At 41.4% G+C, this 27500-nt stretch overlaps 2 protein-coding genes across 5 annotated transcripts in view; both read left to right on the top strand.

Moving 5' to 3' along the window:
* Positions 1–9341: 9341 nt before the first annotated feature.
* Positions 9342–15570, top strand: dla (deltaA). The gene is made up of 11 exons (XM_027178953.2): positions 9342–9828; positions 10053–10352; positions 10458–10518; positions 10618–10875; positions 11881–11941; positions 12099–12229; positions 12477–12646; positions 12876–13092; positions 13293–14121; positions 14225–14444; positions 14554–15570. Exons 1-11 carry the CDS (start codon positions 9778–9780, stop codon positions 14557–14559), a joined length of 2304 nt encoding a protein of 767 aa, XP_027034754.1. The 5' UTR covers positions 9342–9777; the 3' UTR covers positions 14560–15570.
* A 4742-nt stretch (positions 15571–20312) lies between these two features.
* The window catches only part of triobpa (TRIO and F-actin binding protein a), an 11266-nt gene continuing 4078 nt past the window's right edge, over positions 20313–27500 (top strand). The window contains exons 1-10 of one of the 4 annotated variants that reach the window (XM_047802904.1): positions 20313–20761; positions 21115–21286; positions 21587–21655; positions 22923–22979; positions 23222–23290; positions 24238–24327; positions 24770–24879; positions 25624–25972; positions 26253–26478; positions 26565–26655. In XM_047802904.1, the coding sequence (XP_047658860.1) occupies positions 20382–20761; positions 21115–21286; positions 21587–21655; positions 22923–22979; positions 23222–23290; positions 24238–24327; positions 24770–24879; positions 25624–25972; positions 26253–26478; positions 26565–26655 (1613 nt within the window). In that variant the 5' untranslated portion in view covers positions 20313–20381. Of the gene's footprint in view, positions 20762–21114; positions 21287–21586; positions 21656–21702; positions 22221–22922; positions 22980–23221; positions 23291–24237; positions 24328–24769; positions 24880–25623; positions 25973–26252; positions 26479–26564; positions 26656–27500 lie in introns of those variants that run through there. The other 3 variants (XM_047802905.1, XM_047802906.1, XM_047802907.1) reach the window with 3 other exon arrangements.

Here is a 27500-nt window from a genome sequence, read left to right as displayed (position 1 = left end):
AAATTGTTTTCCATATTCATACACTTTCTAAAAATCTGAAGAATTGCTAATAAAACATATTCTGTGTCATGAAATTAGCAAGAACTCAGGTGCTGAGCAGGAAATACCCAGTGCATTGTGTTTATAATGCGACATACTGTACAGTGTCTGTGTGACCTGTGAGGGTGGCCACGTTGGACAAGTGGGATCTGTATTTTGGTACCAGTTCTTCTGTCTGCCAAAGATTTAAAGGTGTTGGAGATTTAATCTGGAGCTACTACATTAATGTTACTAACAAATAATGGAAATCTGTCTCGACTAAAAATTCGCATGTGCAAAAACGTTAAGCTACACAATCTCATTCTTAAATATAACAGTTACGAGTTACGAAGTGAGAAATCCTGTAAAGTGTGCAGTCAGTGTTGTAGATGTAACAAGTGAACCTGATCAGCTGTAACATTAGAAGCGGATGACATGGTAATACCTTGTGACTAGTCTAAAGCGTACCCCGTTAATACAAGGGAAGAATCGAGATGTTTAGATGACTCTGAGCATCAGAGCATCTCCAAAACATCGGGTCTTGTTTGATGTTCCTGCTGTGCACTGGTTTGTTTTTTATCAAAAGTGCCAAAAGGAAGAACAAGGTCACCCGAAAGCTAGCTCATGTCCCACAGAGGTCCAGTCCCAGAATGCTGGGTGTGATAGAAAGGAGTCAGAACACACAAAGCATTACAGCTTGCTGCATATGGAACGGCATGGAGTTCTCATGCTGGCTCCTGAACACCACCCAAAACACCACACTACTCGGCAGGTGGTTTTAATATGATAGCAGATCAGTGCATACTATAGTATAGAAGTGCTTCGTTGTTTACTTTCTCGCCAGGTTGATTTGATGCTTGTCAGGGTTGAGGAAACTTTCCTGACTTCCTGTGTAGAATTTTTATTTTGTTATTTTTTTATTTTTTTGCTGGAAATTCCAATATTTAGTCCAATATAGAAGATTACCTGCATTACCTGCTTCAGAGGGTGGAGTTATACCCAAATATACATGTTTATATGGATTTATACTAGTTTTATAGTATACTAGTTTTCATTTCTTCTCACCCTTTGCCATAAGGTTAAATCTTTTCTCACAACAGTTTGGCTTCTTTTCAAGCAGAATGTTGCTAACAAGTAACAGAGGTTGATCTCAGCTTTGTTTTTTTTAATGCAAACTCCAGGATCAAAAGTAAACAATTTACAATTATCTCTAACTAGTTCAGCGTACGGATAAGCGGTAGAAAATGAATGAATGAATGAATGAATGAATAGTTCAGCGTATTTATTTATTTATTTGTTTGTTTGTTTATTTACAATTAAACTATCAGACAACAAGCACATGTGCAACATCATGTGACTGAAGATCTGGATGCGGAATGAGGCAGAAATCTCCTCAAAGTAAAATGAGACGGAGCTCCGTTAGGTGTTCGTCAGGTGTTCGTAAGGTGTTCGTTAGGTGTTTGTCAGGTGTTCGCTTGTTTGGAGGTAAACTGAAGAATCAAATCATGTCTCAGCTCAGCATCCACAACAGGGTTAAAGGGAAATTTGTGTAAATGTCCTTTTTTTCAGCTGAACTGTTTCTTCAGGGTAATTTAGATCAGCACTAATTTAAGATTGTTCTTTGTGAATAATAGAAGCCCAGACCTGACCCCAGAAAACCATTCTAACTCTGAGAAGCATAAAAGCGTGTAATTATCAATAGATGAATGGTGCTGGCCTTTTTTTTTTTTTTTGCAGGAGAGGAATCAATAATCCACCTGCCTGCTCGTGTGGAGGTGCACTTCTGCTAACTGACACTAGATCAGATCTCAGGACAGGAGATAATGCTAAGGACAGGTCGGCGTTGTCAGGAAAACTGTTCCTAGATCTGCTTTTGCCGTAAAATGAGACCATTGTGATGGCTCGGCCTTCCCACGAGCCTCCTCTTTCCCCTCACCCAGTCCACACCTGCCGCCTGCCGCCTTTGTCCCTCGGCTCGGGTTTTAGTTATTCTTGTTTTCCTCCCTTGCCTTTTGTCTCATGGGAAGGATTGACTTTTTTTACAGGGTGGGACTGCGACCTGTATGGCTGTGAGATCTGAGACGACGACACAAGCTCCAGCTGTGAGGCTGCGGCTTGGTAATGGCGCACACACCACTACAACAAAACAGTCGCTCTTGTACTTTCTCTTACTCAGACATTTGAGAACGCTCAATTTCACTAAGTGCAACTTCACCCAAACACACGCTCTCTCTCTCGTACACACAGCCAGAGCGGCGCAGCGGCGGCCATGTTTGAAGTGGGACCCTCGTTATGGGACCGTTGTCTTGGACTGTCCATGAGATGGCACATGGGAAACAAAGGCTCAAACAGAGCAAACAGGATTCAAGATTGTGTGTGTGTGTGTGTGTGTGATGTGAAGGAGAGAGAGAGAGAGAGAGAGAGAGAGAGAGAGAGAGAGAGAGAGAGAGAGAGAGTTCACGGGTTATAGAAAGGCCTGGGGGGTTTAGTTACTACCCTCCCTCACCCCGTGCCTCCTTTGTGGTGCTTGCTGTGGAGGAGTGAAGAGGTTGAAAGGAGGAAAAGAAGGGAGGGGGTGAGTACTAAACACAGGTGCCTACATCTGTTCATCCCAAGCACAGATGCTCACACACTCATTCTCCAGAGAGAGAGAGAGAGAGAGAGAGAGAGAGAGAGAGAGAGAGAGAGAGAGAGAGAGAGAAAACTCTCCAAACTTTCACATTTTGCATTTCTTTCTCTCATACATTCCCTCATTAAGAGATAAATCTAGAACCCTTAAATATTCCTTGGGACCCAAACTCTATGTAGTTCTATGCAGAAACTTATAAGGGTTCTAAGGAGAATCTGGTAACTGTTGTCTATTAAAAAGAACCCATGAGAACCTTTTTTTTGTAATTATTTGGTAGGTTAAATGGGAAAATAACACAATAACTGGCAGACCAATTGATTAATCATCACTGTAAAAAAATATTAGGTTTGAAGTGTTCTTCATCTGAGGGAAACTTCAAGGGAATATACGTATGAGAAACCTTTTTCTTGTTTTAAAGCACAGTACACATTTGAAACTGGCCATTTGCTATACCTCTGATCAGTTGAGATGAATCTGTGCCCATGATAGCATCAGAATCTTCTGCTGTAGTGAGTTTGATATGCTGTGTGTTCTGAGCTGTGACTGTCTGGTGATGTTCCCAATATTGTTGAGAACTCCAGTGGAAAAGATTCCAGAGTCTCCGTGAAACCCCACAATGCACAGCAACAAGATAAACTATGTAACTATATAGTTCAAACTATCCAGCATAGGGAATGCTGAGTAACTGGAATGTCCTGTGCACTTTGCTGTAAATAGGGAGTAGAGAAGAGGGAGCTATGTGCCACGGAGTGTGTGAGAGTCGAGAGTCGTCCCTGGAGCCCAGTGGAAGCAGATGTGTTTTGATCCACGCAGGCACGCGGCTCACACCCACAAACAGACGCACAACCAGACTCACGCCACGCTTTCTATCTTACTACAGACACACACATACACACACGTACACACACAGGGGAAAAGGAGGGGGAGTCTGTGTAATTATTGAATGATTGGACCCCCAGGGGCCCCCTTTAGAAGAAGCTCAGTGAAGCTGTGGCCATCGTGTCCATGGCTACCGTGCATGACAATGAGCTCGCACTGAGGCCGGGGTGGGCCGGGGAAGGGGGGAGCAGGGGCCCGTGTGTGGACTGCTCCGCGTCCCCACCCCACCCCAGGCAGCTGCTCAGAAGTAACAGGATCTGTACCACAGGTAGCCTGCAAAAACACCCACACGTGTCCTTCACTAAATTACACTATGGAGTGTGTAAATGAGAGGGTGACAGGCGTGTACTTATTACAATACTCATTACATTCATCTAAATTAAAGCCAGGACTCATAAAATGTGCTGCTACTTATTATGTCTATGAATTTGTGAAGTCACTAAATAACCTGCATGGATTTGGACCAATCGCATCGTTAATTACAGGAGTGTATCATGGTCATAAAAAGTTATTGATAACATTAGTTTTCACCAATATTTTCATGTTTGATACAGAAATCCCACTTAGGTCAATTTAGTTAGTTCAATAGCAGTTAACGAGCTGACTAGCTACATTAGCTCATCACAGTGATATTGGGTTACTCAGGATGACAGGAGGTCATAAGGGTCTTTCTAAATTTCATATTCTGGCCTTTTTATTGCTGGTGAATAAACATTTACAAAACTTTTCCTTATTGCTATCATGATACTATCATGTGTACATATTATGTAGCTTTATTGTGAAGACGGTCATAGGTCTTTATACGTCTAAAAAATAATTTAAGGTCGATAATTTGATAATTTACTGTAAAAGCTAATTAACGGTCAATCACATGCACTTTATCAAGGACAGTATACAAAAGACAACGACAAGAAAGAGTGACAAGGAATCGTACAGTCAGTACCTTTAATTCTGAGAGCATACTGATTTTCTATATACTGAAATCCCTCAAGGCAACTTGTGACTAATATTTAGCAGATTGGCTCCTGTAGCCTCAGATGATGAGATGGCAGGAAGACATGGGGGGTGTTTCTAAATTTCAGTTATGCATATTCATAGCTCCTGGGGTTTTAATGAGAGTAAATATGTAGATTTGACCTCGGGCCATTTGATTAATTTCACTAGATAACCAAACAGCCTACTTTATTCTACATAGATATTTACTACTTTATTTTTTATGATGTCATCGTCACTACTTCGTGTTGTATGGCAATCTGTAACGCAGCTCTGTCCTCTGTCACGTTAGAGACCCCTCACCCTATCGCTATGCGCTATAAACCCTTGATAAAAAAAAGACTCTGTCCGTCCTGCACATTTTATTGGCCGTCTGCGCGTCGCGCGTGTCAAAAGCGTCAACCGTGATTCGCCTCGCGTATTCCTCCGAGTCGGATTCCGCAGCTCGCGCTCAGTCCGATCGATAGGTCACGATGCGACATTACTGCCCCTAATTGAGGATCCCGCCCCACCCACCGCCACCATCACCACCACGCGACCTTAATATGATCGATCCCGTGTGAGACGCGCGCGGCTTACGTTCCCACGGCCGTCCCATGTGGCCTGCGCTCCGCTGGGACGGAGAAACTTCCAGGCTTCGCCCGCGCCATCTGGTCCCGGGGCGGCCCATACCGTTACAGGGACCCTTCAAACGTGCTTCCATGTTCAGGAGCGGGAGGGGCTGCCGGGGTGGGCACGTGTGCGCGCGGGGACGCGCGCGCAGAGACCGGGAACGAGCACGGGGGGAGAGAGAGAGAGAGAGAGAGAGAGAGAGAGAGAGAGAGAGAGAGAGAGAGAGAGAATGAATGGTGTGTAGTGATGGTGGCAGATGGCTTGTACGGCTCTGGGAGCGTCTTTAAGCGTACCGCATCCCCATCCTACCCCTCACCCCCCCTTTCACTGACTACATCCCCCTCGAGGGCCTTCACAATCAATGAAAAAGCGAAAGCATAAAGACCCAAAGAGAGGGAGAGAGAGAGAGAGAGAGAGAGAGAGAGAGAGAGAGAGAGAGAGAGAGAGAGAGAGAGAGAGAGAGACTCATCTTGACTTTCCAGCATGCCCACTGTAAAATCCATGCAATATCTAGTTTATTTTAATTAATAGCTTTGTTTTAAATCTTTCTCTTAAACCTCAGTTGTTTAACTTATTCCTTTTCAGACCAATCTACTTTTGGGAACAAATTGTAGCAAGTTTATAAAATTGAACCAACTAATCCTTTTCAAGTTTCCTGAAATGTTGGTTTATTTAAAATAGTTTAAACCACAGCTATCTCTCTCAACTTTCTTTCCATGTTCATTCTAATGTATCTAAGAGGAAAAAAAAACAAGATAAAAAGATCATCTGCTCTTTCTCCTGTCTTCATCTGTTCAGTTTGGGGGAGTCTGTGCACACTGTACCCTGCAACTCCATGTTCTTCACTGACAGGAGAGGAAACCAGTGTGGTCCTCTGCTGTTGTAGCTCATCAGCCTCATGGCTCGTAGTGTTGCTTATTCTGAGAATCTTCTGCTTTTCAGCAAATTCCAAATTGGTGTAAAACTTCACAAGACTGAAGTTTTTTTTATTTTCCCATTCATGCTATATTTTCTTTCCACCTGTTTGTGATATTTTCTATCAGATTTAGTTTGGTTTTATATTTTACTAAAAGAAATATAATCAAACTCGTAGCCTGTTTGAACACTGCAAGCCCAAAAGATGAACAGATGAATGAACACTGTACATGTTGCATGATCTTATAAGCTTTATATCTTCATACCGTTTGTTTATATCTGAGTGATACACAATTATCTTTTCACTCCAAATGTATGTCTTAATATTAGATTATACTCTTAGTCTGTAGGATACTGGGCTCCATAATTGCAGAAAGTTGTCATCTTGACAGACCTCTTGGACTATTTCAGTAAATGTTTCAAAAGTTACTATCATGCTACTTACCCACTAAAACTCTGAACTGAATGAATTTAAGGATAAATCTAATATGATCCAGTACCTCAGATCGCCAAGTCGAGGTTTATAGTGATACAGATATAGATCTAGTTTTTTTCCCATCTCTTCCCTGACTCATGCAACAGGGTCTGTGGCTCATGGTATTGCAGTATCTCTGACATGATGAGGCTCAACGACACAGCGCTTATTTTAACTGAGATCCAGCCCTATATAGACCCAGGCAACCAAGAAAGCAATAAGCTTTCATAGGATCATCTGTTTTTCTTTTTTTTCTCCATCCTTTTTTGTAACTGAGCAACAGCTGTCAAGTCTTTTGACAATCTTTCTCTCTCTCTCGCTCAAAAAAACCAAAGCAAAAACAAACCAAACTAAAACAAACCCACGTTGTGATGTCAGACTTCCAATGAACTCAGCAGGCATATCTTAACAGTGATGCAATTTGTCTCGCTTGTGTTTGGTTACTATGGACCGCATGGCAAATAGCTTTTTGTGCTAAAGAAAATCACACTTAAATGAATGATCAAATTAAGAACACCCCCGAACCACTACCACCACCAGCTCCACACACACACACACACACACACACACACACACACACACACACACACACACACACACACACACACACACACACAATTTCCTTTTGTGTAGAGAAGTTAAGAATGCAATTCTTTCTTGTGTCTGGCTGTAGTGGAGCCACATCTAGACGCAGAGTGAATCAAAAACAAGTACATATTTGTTTGAGTAAAAAAGTCCTGAGAGAAAAAACATAAGAAGCCGATGGACTTGTTTTTCCTCCTGTGAATGCAGGAAGGGGGGGCTCCTGTAATTGTGACACTGTGCCAGTGCGCATGCGCGGACGGTGGGCGCTTGCGCGCCCCGTTATATTGTAAGAGGGGGAGAGCAGGTGCTGGCCAAATTACCATACAGCTGAGCGCGCGGAGAGAACAAACTTTACTCCAGCACCACACAATGGCGAAGTGCCCCGGGGATGGCCACGCGAGCCACATACACAAGCGCGCGCGCACACACATACATACACACACACACGCTTCATTCTCTTTTTTTCAAAGTATCACACGCGCGCATTGCTCGTGCGCGCACACACCCGCCCGCAAAGAAAAGAAAGGAAAAACAAGTGGTGAATTTGGCTTCCATACAAATAATGCAAACTGTGTGTGTGTGCGTGCGTGTGTGTGTGTATGTGTGTGTGTGTCGGCGGCTAAATTTCCCTCTGATGGCATGAAGGATGTTTTTCATCATACAAAATGCAACAGGAAATGACATCAAAGAGATGCGATGATCATTTGGTCCTGTTAATAGTAAACAGAAAACGTAAAAATATTGGACAAGAATGAAGACAATAATTGTGTTGTTTATCACAAATGTTTAAGACAAAAAAGAAAAGAAAAAGAAAAAAGCAACAAATTACTGCATTAAAACCATCTGGTGGGTTCTTATATTGGTAAAGTCTAAATGTAAACATTTTTTAATTAGTTTAAAATAGCACTTTATTAATCCCTGGGGGAGAATTACAGCAGCACAGCGTACACGACCGTGTACTGTGGACAATAAGAAAACAATGTATTTAAGCAAGCTAAAATAAATCAATAAATAAATATAAAGGTAATAAAAAAGGTCGAGTGAATATAGCTACGAATGTTGAAAAATGTGAAGATTAGATTGCATTATTATTATTATTATGTGTTGTTTTTTGTGTTTATAGTGTCAAATAATTTAGGTGTAGCTATTAAAAGGTTGTTCAAAAGTGAGAAACTTGACCAACTTTACTGTAAATAAAACGAAAATGAAGTGTACACCAGCAATCCAGTTTAGAGAAACATCTAGGCTACATAGAGAGAGAGAGAGAGAGAGAGAGAGAGAGAGAGAGAGAGAGAGAGAGAGAGAGAGAGAGAGAGATGAGGATAACAAAGGATGTGCACGAACACTGAACAGGAGAAGCGTTTGTTTCTTTTTTTCAGACCTTATCTCTGAGATTGAGTCGATATGCTACATGAGGCATGTTCACACAGAATGTTGTTGAAATCTCCTGCACTGTTCTGTTCTGTAGCTCTGCCACAATAACACATACGGTTACTGATACAGTCTTATACCTGACAATGTTTTAACTTTTACACATGATAATCACAAAATTTATTTTCCCTTAAACATTTTAAACAAACTTACAGAAAAGACGGTTAGGCTTTTTAAAGTCTAACCTGAGGAATCATAATGAGACAACCTACAAAATTCAGCCCAGAAAAAGTAAACAAACAAAACAAATCAAATTACAAATCAAAATACAGAAGAATGAAACGTACAAAAAGCCAAAATACAAAACAAATCAACATACAAAAAGTAAACGAACATAAAAATAATCACACGAAACCGGTTGAAATACAAACAAATCACAATAAAAACAACAACTGAAGTTCAAACAAATTGTTTAATCAACAACAAATTACTGGGATTAATAATATCGGTCTGTAATGTAAAAAAAAAATACTGACAATGTCCATGTTTGGTGCCCAAAAATTGTATTAAAAAAAATTGTTCAAAAGTGAGAAACTTGACCAACTTTACTGTAAATAAAACGAAAATGAAGTGTACACCAGCAATCCAGTTTAGAGAAACATCTAGGCTAGAGAGAGAGAGAGAGAGAGAGAGAGAGAGAGAGAGAGAGAGAGAGAGAGAGAGAGAGAGAGAGATTGCTGGAGCATTTTTTTAGGAGGGGATGTTGGGGGGGGGACCCATCAGAAAGCGTGGGACAGATTGGGGGTGGTGGTTCATTAGCATATTAGTACCCCGGCATGTGGCACCCCCATATAAAACCTGCGGCCAGGCGGCCTGCCCCAACAGAGCCAAAACGCAACGCAAGGAGAAAGACGGCCGAAAGAAAGGAGGCGCGTCAGGACAGTGACAAAGCGCTCGGTTTGGGACCGAACAAGAACGGAACTACAAACACACACGCTCACCCACTCACGCACACACTCACACACAACTTAATATACAGCCAAGCCCCACCGTTTTTTCATGAAACTGAAGGAATTTGAGGATTATTTCTGTGGAAGCTGCAACAAGTCATTTTTGGGAGAATATAAATAGTTTGTGGATTTCTTGGCGTTCACTTTGGCATCAATGGGCACAAGAAGGTACTGAGAAGAAACAACGGATGAATAAATCGGAGAGGAAAATCTGAGGAGCTCAAAGACTTTTTTTTTTTAAAAAAAAATCTCTAATTATTTATTTATTTATTTATTATTTATTATTCACCATGGGGCGCGTAGTTCTGTTGCTCTCAGTCGTGTGCATCTTGGCCAGCCAGGTAAATTTACCATCATACATTAAATCTGATTAAATCTTTTTAACAGGTGGTTTGATGGATGTATAAGGTGTTTGCTGTACTGTTAGTGTTGTGTCTGTACGATTAGCCTTTGAACAGAATACCATTTACCAGAACACATTGAACACATTTCAGCAACAAATAATAAATTTAGTGTTAGATGCCACAGTTTATGCCTGTTTAAAAAATGCACGTTTTTCCCGTAGGCTTTTTGCTCTGGTGTTTTTGAGCTCAAGCTGCAAGAGTTTCTCAACAAAAAGGGCATCCAAGGGAACAGGAACTGCTGTAAAGGCGGACTAACGTCGCCGTACCAACAGTGTGAGTGCAAAACGTTTTTCCGGGTGTGTTTAAAGCACTACCAGCCCAACGCCAACCCGGAGCCGCCGTGCACATATGGAAGCACGGCCACTCCCGTCCTGGGCTCCAACTCTTTTCAGATCCCGGATACGTTACCGGATGGCTCGTTCACCAATCCTATCAGGATGAACTTCGGCTTCACGTGGCCGGTGAGTCTTGGATGAAGTTTTGCTTCCTTGTGATGCAGAATGTGCGTGGACTGTCATTGCTGCCCTAGATTTGTTTGGTTTATCGATTCTTTTCTGTCTGAATAGGGAACGTTTTCATTGATCATTGAGGCAGTGCACGCCGAATCCAAAGAGGATCTTACAACAGGTTGGCACTTGTTTCCATTGTAAAACATCACTTATTTTCATTCCATAGCATATTTGAATAAAAAGTGTATAATTATTTTTACCCCCAAAAAAACCCCAGAAACCCCAGAGCGCATCATCAGCACCATGACTACGCAGAGACACCTGACAGTCGGAGAGGACTGGGCTCAGGACCTGCACAGCGCAGGCAGAACCGAGCTCAAATTCTCCTACCGGTTTGTCTGCGATGAGCACTACTATGGTGAAGGCTGCTCGGTTTTCTGCCGGCCCAGGGACGATACATTTGGCCATTTCACCTGCGGCGAGCGCGGAGAGATCATATGCGATGCCGGTTGGAAAGGCCAATACTGCACAGAGCGTAAGTACCGGACCAAATAGATTAATACTACTACTACTACTACTACTACTACTACTACTACTACTAATAATAATAATAATAATAATAATAATAATAATAACATCCTGACATCAGTGTGTTGTATCACCGGGGGTTGAAAGAGTGCATTTGAGTTCTAGTTATTAAACAGGTCCATCTTATTTTTTTTTGTAAAAGTAATTGCGTAAAAGTGCAAATATTAGTTTCCAGATGCATTTAAGTTTCAAATCTGATGAACTGATCGGTTACTGCTTCCTATTTTTTTGATGGAGAACGATGAAAAGGTCTATTTTTTTAGTGAAAGACTGAAGAAGAAAAAAAAAAAACACCCAAACTTTAACGGTTAAGGGGCGACTTGTAGGTTAGTTACTCCCCCTTACTCCCCTCCCGACTTTCACAACACCACTTGATTTATTCAAGTCGGGGGAAGGAAAGTTCTTTTCTTTTTTTTTTCGGAATAATCTCACGCGTGCCATAAATTTACATGCCCGGATCTGATTGGTCGTTTCCTGAGTGGGCCGGGCGCTGATTGGCTGCCGAAGGGGCGGTATTGTTCGAAGTGGGCAGCTGCCGGCAGCGCGTAGACAATGGAGCAGCTGTCGCGCGCTGGCTGCGCGCACACCAGCTGTCCACTCTTATCTTCACTGCCCGGAGACACTGGAAAAAAAGATGGAAGAAGGAGGCAAAAAGGAGAAAAAAGTTTTTGACCCACAGGGAAAAGAAGGAGAGAGAGAGAGAGAGAGAGAGAGAGAGAGAGAGAGAGAGAGAATTGAAAATAAAAAAAAGAGATCCCTTGTTTGTCAGGTCTTTCATTGTCCTCATGTGTTCTACAGTGATAGGTTGATTTTAGGATTTTTTTTTTAAAGGAAGAGTTTAAAGTGTAGGTTTCAGGATTTAAAGTGTAATTTTCTTCTATATGTAATCAAAACAAAGAGCATACGGCTATGGCATTGTGGTTCTAATGTGTCCATTTGTCTGTTTTTATAGCAAACTGCCTCCCTGGATGTGATGAAGAGCATGGCTATTGTGAGAAACCTGGAGAGTGCAAGTAAGTAAACCTGCTTCATAATGATAGCCCAAACTAATCTTGTGCATCGGGCATACATTTTTGGATTCTACACCATATGTTGAGCAAAATGCTTTTGGTTTAAATTACTTTTCTTGTTCACAATGCTAACTTTGTTTGTTCTTTGATCGTGTAACAGGTGCAGAGTGGGCTTCAAAGGCCGATACTGTGACGAGTGCATTCGTTACCCAGGATGCCTTCATGGGACGTGCCAGCAGCCATGGCAATGCAACTGCCAGGAGGGATGGGGTGGCCTTTTCTGCAACCAGGGTAAGAACTGAAACAGAAAAACAAATGTATGCAGCAAAAAACAGTAGTGTATATAACTTTTTAAAAATAGACTCAGTAGAAAAGTCACCAGAAAAGACTGACCATGCAGAACATAGAAGGAGAAGAGGTGAAATGATAAACAAAAGATGCAAGACAGAAGTAAAGGCTGCTGTCCAGCTGCTGGCCATGAGCTGCTGTTTTCATCACATTAATCCCCGTTTGTTGCACGTGTCTTTTTTCCCTCCAGATCTAAACTACTGCACACATCACAAGCCCTGTCTGAATGGAGCCACTTGTAGCAACACTGGTCAAGGCAGCTACACCTGTTCCTGCCGCCCGGGATTCACTGGCACCAGTTGTGAGATTGAGGTCAACGAATGTACTGGGAATCCATGCCGCAACGGAGGGAGCTGCACTGTAAGCATTTACACTCACATTACATACCTTATTGGACTCCCAAAGTACAAAAAAAATACATTAATTTGATAACTATTGAATTTGGAAGTCATTAAACAATTTTTACATAAAATAAAACTTCATCCACTCTATGAAAAATTGAGGATATGTTTTAAGATACTTGTGGTTTACCCTGTTTAAGTCAGTTGTTTTGTTCCTTGTCTTTATTTAATTTTATGTCATCTTCCAGGACTTGGAAAATACCTACACCTGTGCCTGTCCTCCTGGGTACTATGGCAAAAACTGTGAACTCAGCGCCATGACTTGTGCAGATGGTCCATGTTTCAATGGGGGACGCTGTGCTGATAACCCTGACGGTGGCTACTTCTGCCAGTGTCCCACAGGCTATGCTGGCTTTAACTGTGAGAAGAAGATTGATCACTGCACATCTGGCCCTTGTTCAAATGGTATGTCTGGCTGCTTGAAATCCAAAAACAAAATTTTTACATCCTTTAAATCATTATCTTGTCAGAAGGTAACTGATCCTAGATGAGTATCCGTACCTTTGGATGCTTAATCATTTGGCTTTTTAAAAAGTCTGCTAAACAAACTTGCTCTTGTATTATTAACAATCATTTGATGATATATTTGTTTCTTTACTCTACAGGTGCCCGTTGTGTGGACCTAGTGAACTCATACCTGTGCCAGTGTCCTGAGGGTTTCACCGGAATGAACTGTGACCGTGTCAGTGACGAGTGCTCCTTGTTCCCTTGCCAGAATGGTGGTACCTGCCAGGAGGGTGCTAATGGCTATACATGCACTTGCCCACCTGGTTACACAGGGCGTAACTGCAGCTCGCCTATCAGCCGCTGCCAGCACAACCCATGCCACAATGGTGCCACATGCCATGAACGTAACAACCGGTATGTTTGTGCTTGTGTGCCTGGTTATGGAGGACGCAACTGCCAGTTTCTGCTTCCAGAACGTGCATCCCAGGCTGGCAGTGACATCCCATGGACAGCAGTGGGCTCAGGCGTGTTGCTGGTGCTTCTGCTGATTGTGGCATGCGCTGTTCTGGTGGTCTGTGTGCGATCAAAGGTGCAGCAGCGGCGTAGGAGTCGTGAGGAAGAAGCGGCAAATGGGGAAAGTGAGACTATCAACAACCTCACAAATAACTGCCACCGGGATAAGGACCTCAGTGTCAGTGTGGTGTCGGGATTGGCACCAGTCAAAAACATCAACAAGAAGATAGATTTTCATGGTGAGCATGACCTGAGTGCCAACGCGGAGAAGAGTGGCTTTAAGTCAAGGCACCAATCCTCCGACTACAACCTTGTGCACGAAGTGAAGTACGAGGTTAAGCATGAGGTGAAGCTGGAGCATGTCGGAAAAGAGACAGCAGCAAAGGAATTGGCTGATAGCTGCGAAGATGTGAAGTGCCAAAGCTTGCAAGACTCATGCGAGTTTGAAGAAAAACGCAGAAAACGCTTGAAAAGGTGAAAATCAAAATCAAAACGAATTTTTTTGGGGTCATGTTATATTGTTACTGCTACATATTACCAGCAATACTAATGTCTTACTTATCTTCTTCCTTCAAAGTGATGCATCAAAGCATTTTGAGTCCAGATGTTCTGAGTCCAAGTTCTCAGAGTGCTCTGAATCAAGGTATCCCGAGTCGAGCTATTCCGATTCGCTGTATTCCGAGTCAGCAGGCACATCTGCATGTGCATCGGCATCCGTGTCGACATGCGTCGACACCAAATACAAGTCCGTCATGGTGATGTCGGAGGAGAAAGATGAATGTGTAATTGCAACCGAGGTGAGTTTCAAATGATATGAGATTAAGTCTTTGACTGTATGTTCTCCTTCTATGTACATTACATTTTCTGTAACTAATGGCAATCTTGTTTTCTTTTTCCTTTGCTCAGGTGTAATTGGCCTCAAGGAAGCCGATGCTCATTGGGTGCTATGGAGGACATTTTGAACTTCCATAGAAAATGCTGCTGCTCAAAACCTTAGGTGGAAATGTCCCACCTCATGATTACTGCTGCTGAGAAAGTAGGACTGATTTAACTGATATTCAGGGTGAGCTGGTTCTCTGTTCTGAAGGAATCACAGGCAAACGACGGCCTGTAGGCTTGGAAACGTCCTGAAATGAACAGAGGAGTGGTCACAGAATGTTTACCACCCCTCTTTCAAACGTATCTGTAAAATTTACCTGTAAAGCCATTTTATAAAGGTGTTGGACAATGTGTGTCCATTTTGATACTGCTTAGATTTATGATGCGAAAAAAAATATGAAAAGGAAAAAATGTTCAAAAGATACGGAAGTAGGAATTTGAGGAAATGTATCGCAATGTTTTGCCATGTGGTGGGCGGTACTCTGGCAACGTTGTGACGATGTTTTATCAATATTTTGGCAACATTTGCTGTATTCTTTCGCCAATTTCTCCAATGCCCACACAGGTGCTATTACTTTGCCCAGGGAATGCACCAAACGTGAAAGATGTTAAAGAAGAGTAGATAAAGAAATGTATCACAGCGTTTTTGCCAATGTACATCTCGTTGGATTCTATGGTGACGTCGTGGCAACATTTTAGCAATATTTTGGCAACATTTGCTGTTTTTTTCGGCAGTATCTCCAAGCCCCACAAGTCAGTGTGCAAGAAACCACATCAAAACGGTGGATGTTTGGCCATACTGGCCTGTCTTTCACTAGGTTAAATGGTGCATGATGTCATATTCAGTCACATGACCAGTGGAGACTATATGTATTACTTGATCACTGTGTAAATGGGAAAAAAAAATAAGTGCGCAAAAAAAACGAAACTCCAAGTCTTCCGAGCCTCCACTTCTTTTTGTAATATTGTTTATATGGTTTCGTATAAGTATGTAATTATGTTCCATCATGAAAAAAAAAGCATTTGTGTTAATATGAATAATATCCTAAGTTGTTTGTTTTGCTTGTTTCTTTATTACAAAAAAATGTGTATGATTTAAGTTAATTTATTTTATTTAAGTTGTATTTTTAAATTTTTGTAAGGTTTGTAAGATTATTTAAGTTCTTTCTTAAGTTGTACTCGTTACTCGCAATGGCACTTCGGGTTGCTGGGATGTTTCAAGATATTATTATTTAAGAGGATTGTAAAAAGAATGTTATTAATGCTATTGTTTTTTTTCCTGTTTTGTCTTTTGTTTTCGTTTTGAGAAGGATTTAGCTTAAATTATTTTTCCAAATAAAGAAAAATATTAAATATTAAAAAAAGGTTTGCACTGTTGCTGCATGTTCACTTCACTTAATTCACTCAGTTTTAACCCTGGTTTAGGTGACCTCCTTGTACTTGACTCAGTATTTAGATAAACAATTCCATATACAGAATCGTTTGTATAAAGATCACAAATTATCAAGAAGTATTAGATGAATAAACACAGAAAGTAATGTATAAACACAAAAGTTTCCAAGTTTTTTTGTAGACAACATTGTCAGTGAGGTAACACATGCTACTAATTTGTGCTCATGGCATCTGTGGTTTAATCGGACAGCTCTCGTCTGAACTTTTTTTTGGCATTTTATAGCTGTTATTCAGTTTTCTCTGTTATTGCGGTCCTTTAGAGGAATGGTTGGATGGATGGAGGGAGGGGGTGTTCAGTCCTTTTGATAGGGATGTGAACAGAGCTAATCATTGCCATCTGCTGCAGCCTCCTGCTCACCCCATACCGAGCCATTCAAACCCCTTACAGTCCTCCCTCTGGCTCGGCCACACATATAACAGAGACCAGGGCTCTGAAAAAAAATGGCAAAACGGACCAATTATACCGACAACTTTGTCAACATGAGCAGAGAAAGAGTTAGCATTCTGAATTTTTAGCAGCTAGATGTTTGAAAAGAATAATCCTATAATAACAAAACCTACAATTTGCTCAAGGACCAATATGAAAGTTTTAAATTAATCTGTACTACTTCAAAAATTATGTATCACTTAAAGGAAAGTACATTCTTTACAATTCTTTATTTTCCCTGTAATTTTAAAATCTATTATTATTCTAATCAAATCCGTACTTTTCTACAGTCCTGATAAGTTGTAACCATTATGTGCAATTCAGTCTCAATGCTCCTTAAAATTTGGACAGAGGAACTTGTTTTGGACATAGTGAAAGTGACCATTTTTTAGCAGGACTCTTACGACAGTCATCAGTGAGACTCTTGGGAGTAGGCGGCGTCACACACAATTCTGTCCTGGACAATGGCGCAATACAAAAGGGCAACATTTGGGAGTGCCAGTGTGTGTCTCTGAATGGATGGAGAAAGGGAGGAGGGATGGGATGCGATGGGGAGTGGGGGGCTGTGAGGCAAAGAACGACAGATGTTGTCTGTCTTCCTGAGTCAAAGCGCCCTGCAGGCAGAAAACACCAGCTAGACCCCACATGGCCATGAAAGATAGAGACAATGGAAATACTTTAAGTTTGGGCCAAGCACATTTTGCTCTGCTCTGCTTATTCAACCATGGTTGAATTACTTTGGAGCAAACTTTGCATAACTTCGCCCTACTTTACTTTGTACCTCATGTGATACCAATTTATAAGCCATACTTACCATACATTACAGTATCTTGCGCAACTGTCAGTGCTACATTTTGGGTTATAAATAACCTCAAAAGTTGGTAATTTTACTGAAAACTAATATTCGATGAACATGCTGGATCCCTCAATAAGTTTGAATGACAGCTGACTCAATGGAAAACTGGGCAAGGAATGAGAAGGTTTGCTCTGTGATCTCATTGCAATTTAATGAGCAGATCATGTGGTGTCCTCGGGGAACTGACAGTAATGCTATATCCCCCACACAACATAGACACCAAAAAGTAACACAGTGCTCAAAGAGTCAAAACTTAAAGTCAATTACCATCTGCCACATTTTGGCAAAACCATGGTATTATGACTTTAAATTTGCACCAAATTAAAGAAGGCTTAAACCTAAAAGAGGTAGGAATATGGTGGTAAAGATATTTCAGGGAGGCAATCAGTTTCAGGTAGTACAGGAAGACAGAACAGTAGGTATGAAGAGACAAGTGAAAAAAATACAAGGAGCAAGGCAGTGGCAGCACAGGACATTATGAAAAAGTCATGAGTAGAGGCCGAGTTACACTCTGACGCGTCTAAAGTAATGAACGAGAGAACAGGAGGTGCCTGGATGAGAGGATGGATAGAAGAAGAAAAGGGATAAGACTCTGGCAAGTTCAACAGGAGACTCTTCGGTCTGACGGCTGCTTCCTAGCAGTGAGTATATGCTCTTCCTTCGCGAGGTGTATCTTGTAGAGTGTGGTAGTTTGTTAAAAATGGTAAACATACTGTCTTGCTATTTAGGTGCTGTTTACCGCATTATAATGTCTTATTTTGACTGTCCACTAATCCCATTTACTTATTACTGTGTTTTATTTCATTTCAATGTCAAACTTTAGCTGTTAATCGAATTAATTCATTCGTTGTTCTTGATTAATGTGCTTAGGCTAATCATTGGCATGAACCCCATCTGACCTTTGAGCTCAGAAGGACCGGTGTAGTTCCTGATTCACATTAAAATATCCTGTTTCTGCTACGGATCCTGCTAAGATTGCACCTATAAAACGACAAAGGATTCTCTCTTTTCACCTCATCAACCTAAATTATTTACTCTTGGTTGGATTATGTCACATTTTAACAATCAGCCAAATTAAGGTGTAGTGTGCTTAACGATCAGCTGTCGTGCTGTTCTAGAGTTCCTGCTGTAGTCTTTCTCTTGGCCTAGAAGTAAGATGACCGAACTGAGGTTGTGTGACCAACACTAGATGTTTATCGGTAGCTTTTTATCTTTTGTTAATTGGGATCTTACTTTATAATTCATTATTATATGTTGTTTTCTGTTCTCTTACAGAACCTACTAAGACCACGGACCAAGAAGAACTGCATCGGACACAAATCAAGATACCTTAAGATTCAGTGTTGACTGCAAGCGACTCCAGAAGGCAGAAAGCATTTTAAATGAAATCTCAAGACACTAGTCCTGTATGGAATGCCACATGTTTAACCAACCAATACCTTTCTTGGAATCTGGAGCGTTTTCTAGAAAATGATTCAATGATTCTCCTCTGCAGCATTCCGGTCGCCGTTCCGAAATGGAGTCACGCAGTAGAAACACCAGTCGAAGGAGCAGTGTCAGTCAACGCACAGGTCAGACAAGACATAACTGTGCATGGGGTTGTTTTATTTAATTGATTTGTTTAAGCATGGTCAATATTTTAATGTCATTTTTCTTGAACTCAACTGATGTCGGTACAAGATGATGATATTGAATGATATATAAAATGCTTCTTAATTGGATTATCCTTTTTATGGCCCATAAAAAAATTCCGTTAACATAAGAATGTCAATATTCTGTAATAGAAATATTTAAACTGGCATTATCAACACTGACATTAAAAAAAGGATTCATGATAAACTCAATCTTTTTTTTATTCATCCATGATTTGTGTATTGATGGTCAAAAATACCTTCGATCTACCGATCCATACCGCTTTACCATTCACCACATAAAATGATACGTTTAATGAAATGTGATGCTGATTCAAAGCAAGTGAAAGTCTGGAGATAACACAGAAATATGTGAGTTATCACTAGCCATTCATTGTAAAGGTTAGACAAGGTGTATTACATGCATTATGTCAGAAGCACTCTATCAATTACAACACCTTTTTCTCTAACAGAAGCAAAAAAAGAGAGGGACCCAAGCAGCACTCGTGCCATTTTCCAAAGAGCCAACCGCTTCCTGTCCCGTGACCGAGAACAGCCGAATGACAACCCTTCTGCTCCTGTGCGGTACTACGAGAGAGGACACCCTCTTCCCAACAACAGCAGTCCTGAGCGCAAAGCCACCATTCCCTTCCGAAACCCTGAACTGGGCCTTCCGTCCTACAGGAGGCGCCATGACACACTTAGCAACGAAGCCATGAGTGGCCTTTCTCCTTTACGCTGCATGACCTATTCAAACTTCAGACGTGGTGACAGTCAATCACGTGCAAGTCCACGTTCATGTAGTCCAAGATCTTCCAATGTTTCACCACAAAGACGGTCCCACAGCTCCTCCCATCACAGAGGTTCAAACTGCCATCTTCATGCGAGCTCTCACACTTCATCTAAACGAGCTTCCAGAAAATGCAGTCCAGCAACAAGACGAGCCTCAGTGGTCTCAAAGACACACTCCCCTTCTCGGATATCTGCCTCAAACAGATATACAGATTCATCAAGGCACTCACAAAAGCAAAGTCCTTCTCAGAGTTCCTATGGCCAACACAGTCTGGACTCGGAAAAGCTGTATCGAAATCTACAATCAATTGCTAGTTCAGCAGAATCAGACACCTCGCAGGGAAGAAATGGCTGGTCAAAAAGGTCCAGGTCAAAAATGGAAACTGATGGTTACTGTTATGAAACTGGTCAAAGCAGTCGCAGTAGTGGTTGTATTAGTCGGAAAAGCAGATGCAACACTAGTTGCAACAGCAGAGATTTTTCACCGCCGGGTAGTGAGTACAAAAGAAGTCAATTGTCACCTAAAGGAAGTATGAGTGGTTATAACAGTCGCAACAGTGGCCACAACATAGGCTCTAACAGTCACGACAGTTCACCTCGTCATAGAGATTATGATCAAAATGGTCATACTTCAACAAGGGATAGAAAACAAAATGATTATAAAGGTGCTAAAGGGCGACAATTATCGAAATCATCCATGACAGACAGGAACTCCAGAACAGATCTTAGCCAATCTCAGGGCTCCTATCATGAGATGACACACTCTCCCATGAGTCCTGCTTACCCAGAGTCATCACACAGCATCTTGCCATCAAAGCAAAGCCAAGATGAAACCACAAAAACAGACAACCAGACCACTGAGAGAAGTAGAAGCACCATTCGACGTGGTCTGGAGGCACTGATACTCTCGGAAAACAAAAGATCTAATAGCCAGCCACCTGTGCCAGAGATGACAATAGAGGACTATGTAGTCATAGCTAATATTCCCAAAGTAAATTTGTATCCAGAAGAAGATGAGGCAATCGTAGTGAGAAGAAGGCCTCAGAGTCGCAGTCCACGTAGAGACAAACACCACAGGTCAGAGAGACACAGCAAAAGTGTTGGCAGAGACAAGCACCTTTTCCAATGTAGTTCCATTACTTTTGTTACCAGAAAACTGAAACTCTGCTTTTTTATTGGCCAGGGTACCCTTATCTGTGGTTGTAGATACCTGATGCACATTAAGCAGTTACACGCTTTGTCAGGAATTACACTGATATAGGTTTTGTAACCAAGCCAATCATGAAACATTAACCATGGTATCATGAACTAAAACCCTAAAATTTGTTGGTTCCTCTTTGGTTTAATTCTTGTTTTTGAATATGCACTGAAAAAATCTTACAGAGGAAGGAAGTCATATTTCATGATGTGTGTTGCTCATGTGCTCTTAGCTATAGGGAAGAGAGAGATGGCTGTGACGAATACGTAGAGCTGGAGGAACGAGGGAGAGGGAGGGAGCGAGGGCGAGACCGTAGAGAGAGGGAGAGAAGACGCCATGACAAGGATACTGGAGGCTCATCTGAAACCAACAGTACCGTCTCTGGCATTACACAGGTTTCACAGGTGAAACACACTGCACCCGTTTTCACGACACTCACATGGATCAATAACGATGCTAGTTTAACTCCAGTTCTTACTTTAAATCGTTAAACTTCTAATGTAATGTGCACAAAATCGATATCAATTTCTCCAAATGTTTCCACTTCTGACATGAAGCTGGCACCCGAGCTAGCGTAACAATTGCAAATATGAAAAGGAAACTTCACAAAACATCCATCTCGATGGGCTTTATCTCAAATACGATAGTATATCGTGTGTTTCTGTAGAAAGATGTGCAAGTTGTGTTTGTTTTTTTATTTGCAGCGGTCCAGAGAAGAAAATATGTCTTCAGGCAGACATGAGGGAGAACAATGTGACCCTCCACTAATGCAGGTAAACTTTACCTCAGGAAAACACACACACCAACACAAACATACAAACACAACACACACACCATGTGGGAGGTGTCCAGTTTCGAGTTCAGGCTGAGGTGGCTCACTTTACAGCATGAAAAATGAGCTACACGCAGGTAGGTGACTTTAGAAAACGACATAAGAGCTATACGATCGAAATTTGTTAGCCGTTAGCCATTCTGAGGGGTCTTTATGATTCGCGCCACTGCCACGGAAGTCACGTGACTAGTTGTTCGCGACAACTGTGGCTGCACTACAAAACCGCAGACAGATGGCTTCCTATTCTTTTTTTTTTTTCAGGCGGAGATGAGAATAAAGTCATTGACGATCAACAGACCATTTTTCTTTTCTTTTTTTCTTTTCTTTTTTTAACCACAATTTCTAAAGAAAAACACAGACAATTTACTGTATATATCCATGAACAAACCCGAGAAGATGCTGCATTAACGTTTTAAACCAGATGTTTTTTGCTGAACGTGCATAACAAACTTCATCTCTTCCTGTTTCATGCATTCATCCGGCAAAAACATTCTCCAACCATGACGGTAGGTGCTTGAATTTCATTTTAATTGGTTTTCATTTATTTTAATTTACGTTGTGCACGTGAGTGTGCGTACAGGTGAGCTGTGATGAAGGGGGCGTGTCTTATTGCCAACAGGTGTTTTCATCTCCAGGCTTGAACTCAGTTGTGTAAACCCAAAGTGGTCAAGCATAGAAGGGAACCTTAGCATGTTGGGGCTTCTTGAAATGTTCATGATGTACAGTGCATCCAATGAGTCTTGTGTCTTATCATTACCTTTTTTTTTTTAAATTATATGTCAGTGTTGGAGATGTTCACCAATCCTTATTCATTCACTAAGTTTCAGCTTCTCCATCACAGATTAACAACAATGTGGTTTAAGTTTCATTTCCTTCGCGTCTCTGCAACTTTGGCCACCATATAAAACAAACCGATAACTTTTAGAACGAGTCATAAAACCAGAGAAGCATTTCTCATAGGTTACGAAACATTCCTAATTGTATTGAGATGTTGTTACACAAAACTCTTCTTCTCTTTTTATTTAAATAACAGCTTCAGAATTATAGTTCCCTACAACCGTAATCATTTACAGTGACAGTAACTGACAGAATCAGCATATAAAACAGTGATTAAAACCGAGATAATACAGATTATCTTGCTAAATTAATAAATATATATATTTTAAGGTGTGTCCTGGTTCAATTGTTCATTCACTTTTCATTTGAAGCTCAACTCTATGGACCTTAAAAAGGGATGGATGTTCTTGTTGGACAACTGCGCAGAAGTAAGAAAAATGTTTACAGTTTTTAAAAAAATGTCTGACCATAACTTTTATTTGGATTGGTAGCTACTTTCTGCCAACAGTTACATTTTAATCACACTTTCTTTCAAGTTGGTAAAGCACTAATCAAATTTCTTTAACCAACCACCTTCCAGAAGATTTTTTGATGAATTATTTTTCTTGTACTGAATAAACTTTATGAGTATTTACGATATTCTTCAAACACTATTCTCCTCTGTGTTTAGTGGAGAAAGTTCTGGTTTGTTCTTGACAGCTCTGGACTGAGATACTATACCAGCCCTGATGCTGAGGAGGTGAGGTCACACACACACACACACACACACACACACACACACACACACACACACACAATATATATATATATATATATATATATATATATATATATATATATATATATTAGGGCTGGGCGATAAATCGATAACGATATGTATCGCAATAGACACATGATCGGTATCAATAAAAAACGTGTTCGATAAAACGTTCAATATTTTTTATTCTTCGTCGGAAGAAAACAGAGGTTGCGAAGCAAGTTTGTTTGCATTAACATAGGTATTCACTCTCTGGTAACCTAGCAACATAGGGAGTGACACCCTAACAGCCAATCATGTTAGAGTATCACGTTTGGTTGCGCCATATCGTTGTCTCGTGCTGGTCTGCTGGATTCCTCTTCAGTAACCAGCAACTGATAAGCAGAAAATGAGCCGCAGCGAGCAAAGAAGTTGTAAATAAAAGAGGAAATTCTGATCAGAGGAAGGTTAAGTTTAAAATAAAAAGGTTTAAATGTAATATATTTTTCTCCTGGTCCTTATTTTAAATGGGTCATAAAAAATATCAATAATTATCGATATCGACCGACATGAAACACTTATATCGTGATACAGTTTTCAGCCATATCGCCCAGCCCTAATATACAGTATATATCACTACTGTATTTTTTAAGGAACGTCTCATTAAATCTGCAGTGAGGTCAGTTTTCTACAGTGCTTTTGTTAAATGCAAATGAATTGTATTTATTGATTGGTTAAGCTGCTGTTATTGTGTTGCGATTAGGCACATTGAGATGTTCTTAAAATGTTTAAAGGGTCATCAAAATAATGGAAGAAAATCTGGTAAATATAGACTTTGTATATAGAAATTAGATTTTTTTTAGCATTTTAGTGGAAAACTGGTTTTAATTACTGTGTCTTGTACTTCAGGTTGACGGATTAAACCTTTCTGTGTTATTTATATGTAATAGAGTGATGGGCCAGATGGAGAGATTGATATTTCATGCTGTCTAGATGTGGTGGAGTTTGAAGCGGATAAGAACTACGGACTTCAGATACACGTAAGACATTCACATTATGGTAGAAAATTTAAATTTCATAAGGAACCGTGACTGACAGACACATAGGCCACAACCCTTCACTGAGACTGACAGGCACATAGGCCGGGTCTACTTGACTGAGAATGGCATACTCAGAGGCCACGCCTCCTTTTTTAACGTGATCGACAAGCATAATGGCCACACCTTTTAACTGAGACTGGTATACACAGATACCATGTCTCCTTAAAAGTGATTGGCAATTAGAGGCCACTCCTATTTACTGAGACTGACAGACTGATTAACTGAAGATATGCTTGTGATTTGTACAGACCTAGTCTTCTTCAGACATAAGTGTATATCTATGTTCTTAAATCGTATATGGTTCTGGTTAGTAATCTTAAATTTGTCGAACATTCACTTGTCCATGTCTTATATTCCGGATGTGTTATCTGCTGGCTTACAGATGAGAGATGCAGAAATCACTCTGTCAGCCATGACGTCCCGCATCAGGAGGAACTGGATCGAGGTTCTGCAGAGACGCATCAGAAACACTGACTCACCCGATAACGTTCGGTACACACCATCCTCCTGATATTACTTTTCCTGGGAGAACGGAATGGAGGGATGGAGACAGGAGGAGTTTTACTCTAAAGGCTTTTTCCTCTCTGATTATTCTGTCTGGGGATATCAGATATATTTTATATTGACCCCATAACAGCACATATCATTTCAACTAAACATTTACTTTAAACAGTAACATTAAAATTAACTACCAAGAAAACTCTTGAGGAGTGCCTTGGAGTCTAAAGTATGAATATGCTCAAAGATAAAGAGTGTTTCTCTTAGCTTTCTAACCAAAGAACACTTAATGGTTCCAGGTTTAGGTTACTACCCCCTACCTTTAAATATTGTTTTGGATTGTGGCTGACGACTGCCTGAATTGTTTTTATTATGTTTGTCTGGGGAAACATTAAAGGATTCCCTTTAGAAAGGATTCCATTACGATTGAAGATTTTTCTTCCATGTAGAACCACTTTAGGAAGGTAAGAGCTTTTAACAATCCAAAAAAAAACCCCTGAGAATCCATATCTATGAGTGTAGCTGGATGCGATTATGATACGAACATCATATATTTAAAAAAAAAGGGCTTAAGCCTTAAAATATTCAAAAGGTAAAAGGGTGCCAATACTTTTGATGAACTATTGTGAAAACATCTGAGATATATAGCTTATAGAGTGGACAAAGAAAACTCACTTTTCAATACTGACTGTTACCTCCCGTTTATTTATGTATGTGATTGATCTGATCATCTCTCAGGTCAGAACCCACCAGCCCATCTCACGATGACCCAGACATGATGTCATTGCCTTTGACCAATCACAGGGAGGCGGGCGTGGGCCGAGACACCGAACAGGAAAAGCGGTTAGGGGACAGAACTAAGTGGTTCCAGGAAGCCGTTTCGGACAGAGAGCCCGACAGCCCGTGGGACAAGGTGCAGCTGAAAAAGGGGGCAGTAGCTTGTGTTATGCCTCAGATCCATGAGACAGGGGTGGACATTGAGAAGAAATGGGAGGATTTTGAGAAGATTCCTGTTGGAGAGATGAGGTCGTTGTCGCTGATTGGCTCAGAGGCTCCACAAGGAACCGACGAGGGGCTACAGAGTGAGGTAGTGAGATGCAACATCTCAGATACTGTATAGTCATGTACTTGTTTCCTCACCATCACATACAGTATTTTATGTATCTCTGCCCTATGTACAGTATGTGGTGTTTGCATGTTCTCCCCATGCCTTAGGGGTTTTCTCTGAATTCTCTGGTTTCCTCCCTCAGTCCAAAGCTATGCCCTGTAGGCTGATTGGCATCTTAACATTGTCTGCCGTGTGTGTGTGAGCTCTGCGATGTAAAAAATGTGCTATTTGAAGTTCAACGCTTTCGCCCCGTTCTCAGGCGGCTTTGAGGCAGAAGACGGAGGTGCCTCGTAAAGGCAGTGCCGATTCTGGATCCGTGCTTCCCTGTGGCCCGGGTTCGCTCTGTGCCTCCAGACTAGAAGAGCTGGAGGGAGAACACAGGGAGAGACTACAGGAGCTGGAGAGAGCACATGAGAGAGAGAGGAGAGAGCTGGAGATGCAGAGAGAGCAGATGTTGAGGGAAGAGGTGCAGCAAGCTGCACAAGGTGAATACAGGCTTTATAAAGAGGATATGACTGTGTGACAGAGCTTGACTCTGGATCGTTCGTTGACTCCACCACTTTCTCGGCAGCGATAGAAGCTCTGAGGAAGGCCCACCAGGAGGAGCTGGAGAGACTGAGAGGACGAGAACAAACAGACGCCGCTGTAGTGAGTGAGTGCAAGTGAGTTCTTAAAATTTTACATGTATATATTATTAAAGATTTGTGTAGTCTGTTGGGGCACGGTGGCTTAGTGGTTAGCACGTTCGCCTCACACCTCCAGGGTTGGGGGTTTGATTCCCGCCTCCGCCTTGTGTGTGTGGAGTTTGCATGTTCTCCCTGTGCCTCGGGGGTTTCCTCCGGGTACTCCGGTTTCCTCCCCCGGTCCAAAGACATGCATGGTAGGTTGATTGGCATCTCTGGAAAATTGTCCGTAGTGTGTGTGTGTGTGAGTGAATGAGAGTGTGTGTGTACACTGCGATGGGTTGGCACTCCGTCCAGGGTGTATCCTGCCTCGATGCCCGATGACGCCTGAGATAGGCACAGGCTCCCCGTGACCCGAGAAGTTCGGATAAGCGGTAGAAAATGAATGAATGAACTACAAAGAGTCCCCGATACATCTAACGTGTAAATAGTGTGTATCTTATTGATAGGCATACCCAGAGGGTGCACCTAGTTCCAGTAGTCTGGAGTTTATCTTTTTAAGGAAATTAGGAGATCTGTATCCATGAAGTATCCAACAATGTCAGAAAGCAGCTTTACAGAAATCCAGATGTCAATTATTTAAATGCCTCATATATCACCAAACAGGTGTATAAATGTAAAGGAAGACAGTGCAGAGTGTGTTAATGGGATATTGATTATGCGCTGGTTGTGAATATTAAGTCTGGGACGAGCAATAGGCGGAGTTTATGATTTCAGCAGCAGCTTTTAGTTACAAATCTACACCATTCAAGTGAAATAATAGTCTGGATGATATACGGGTGAGACTTGGGTATGAAGACACAACTTTCACCGGAGGTGGTACG

This window comes from Tachysurus fulvidraco, chromosome 18 (assembly GCF_022655615.1).
Source record: "Tachysurus fulvidraco isolate hzauxx_2018 chromosome 18, HZAU_PFXX_2.0, whole genome shotgun sequence".
In the NCBI taxonomy this organism is placed as follows: domain Eukaryota; kingdom Metazoa; phylum Chordata; class Actinopteri; order Siluriformes; family Bagridae; genus Tachysurus; species Tachysurus fulvidraco.
This window is presented reverse-complemented; position numbering and strand designations above follow the sequence as displayed.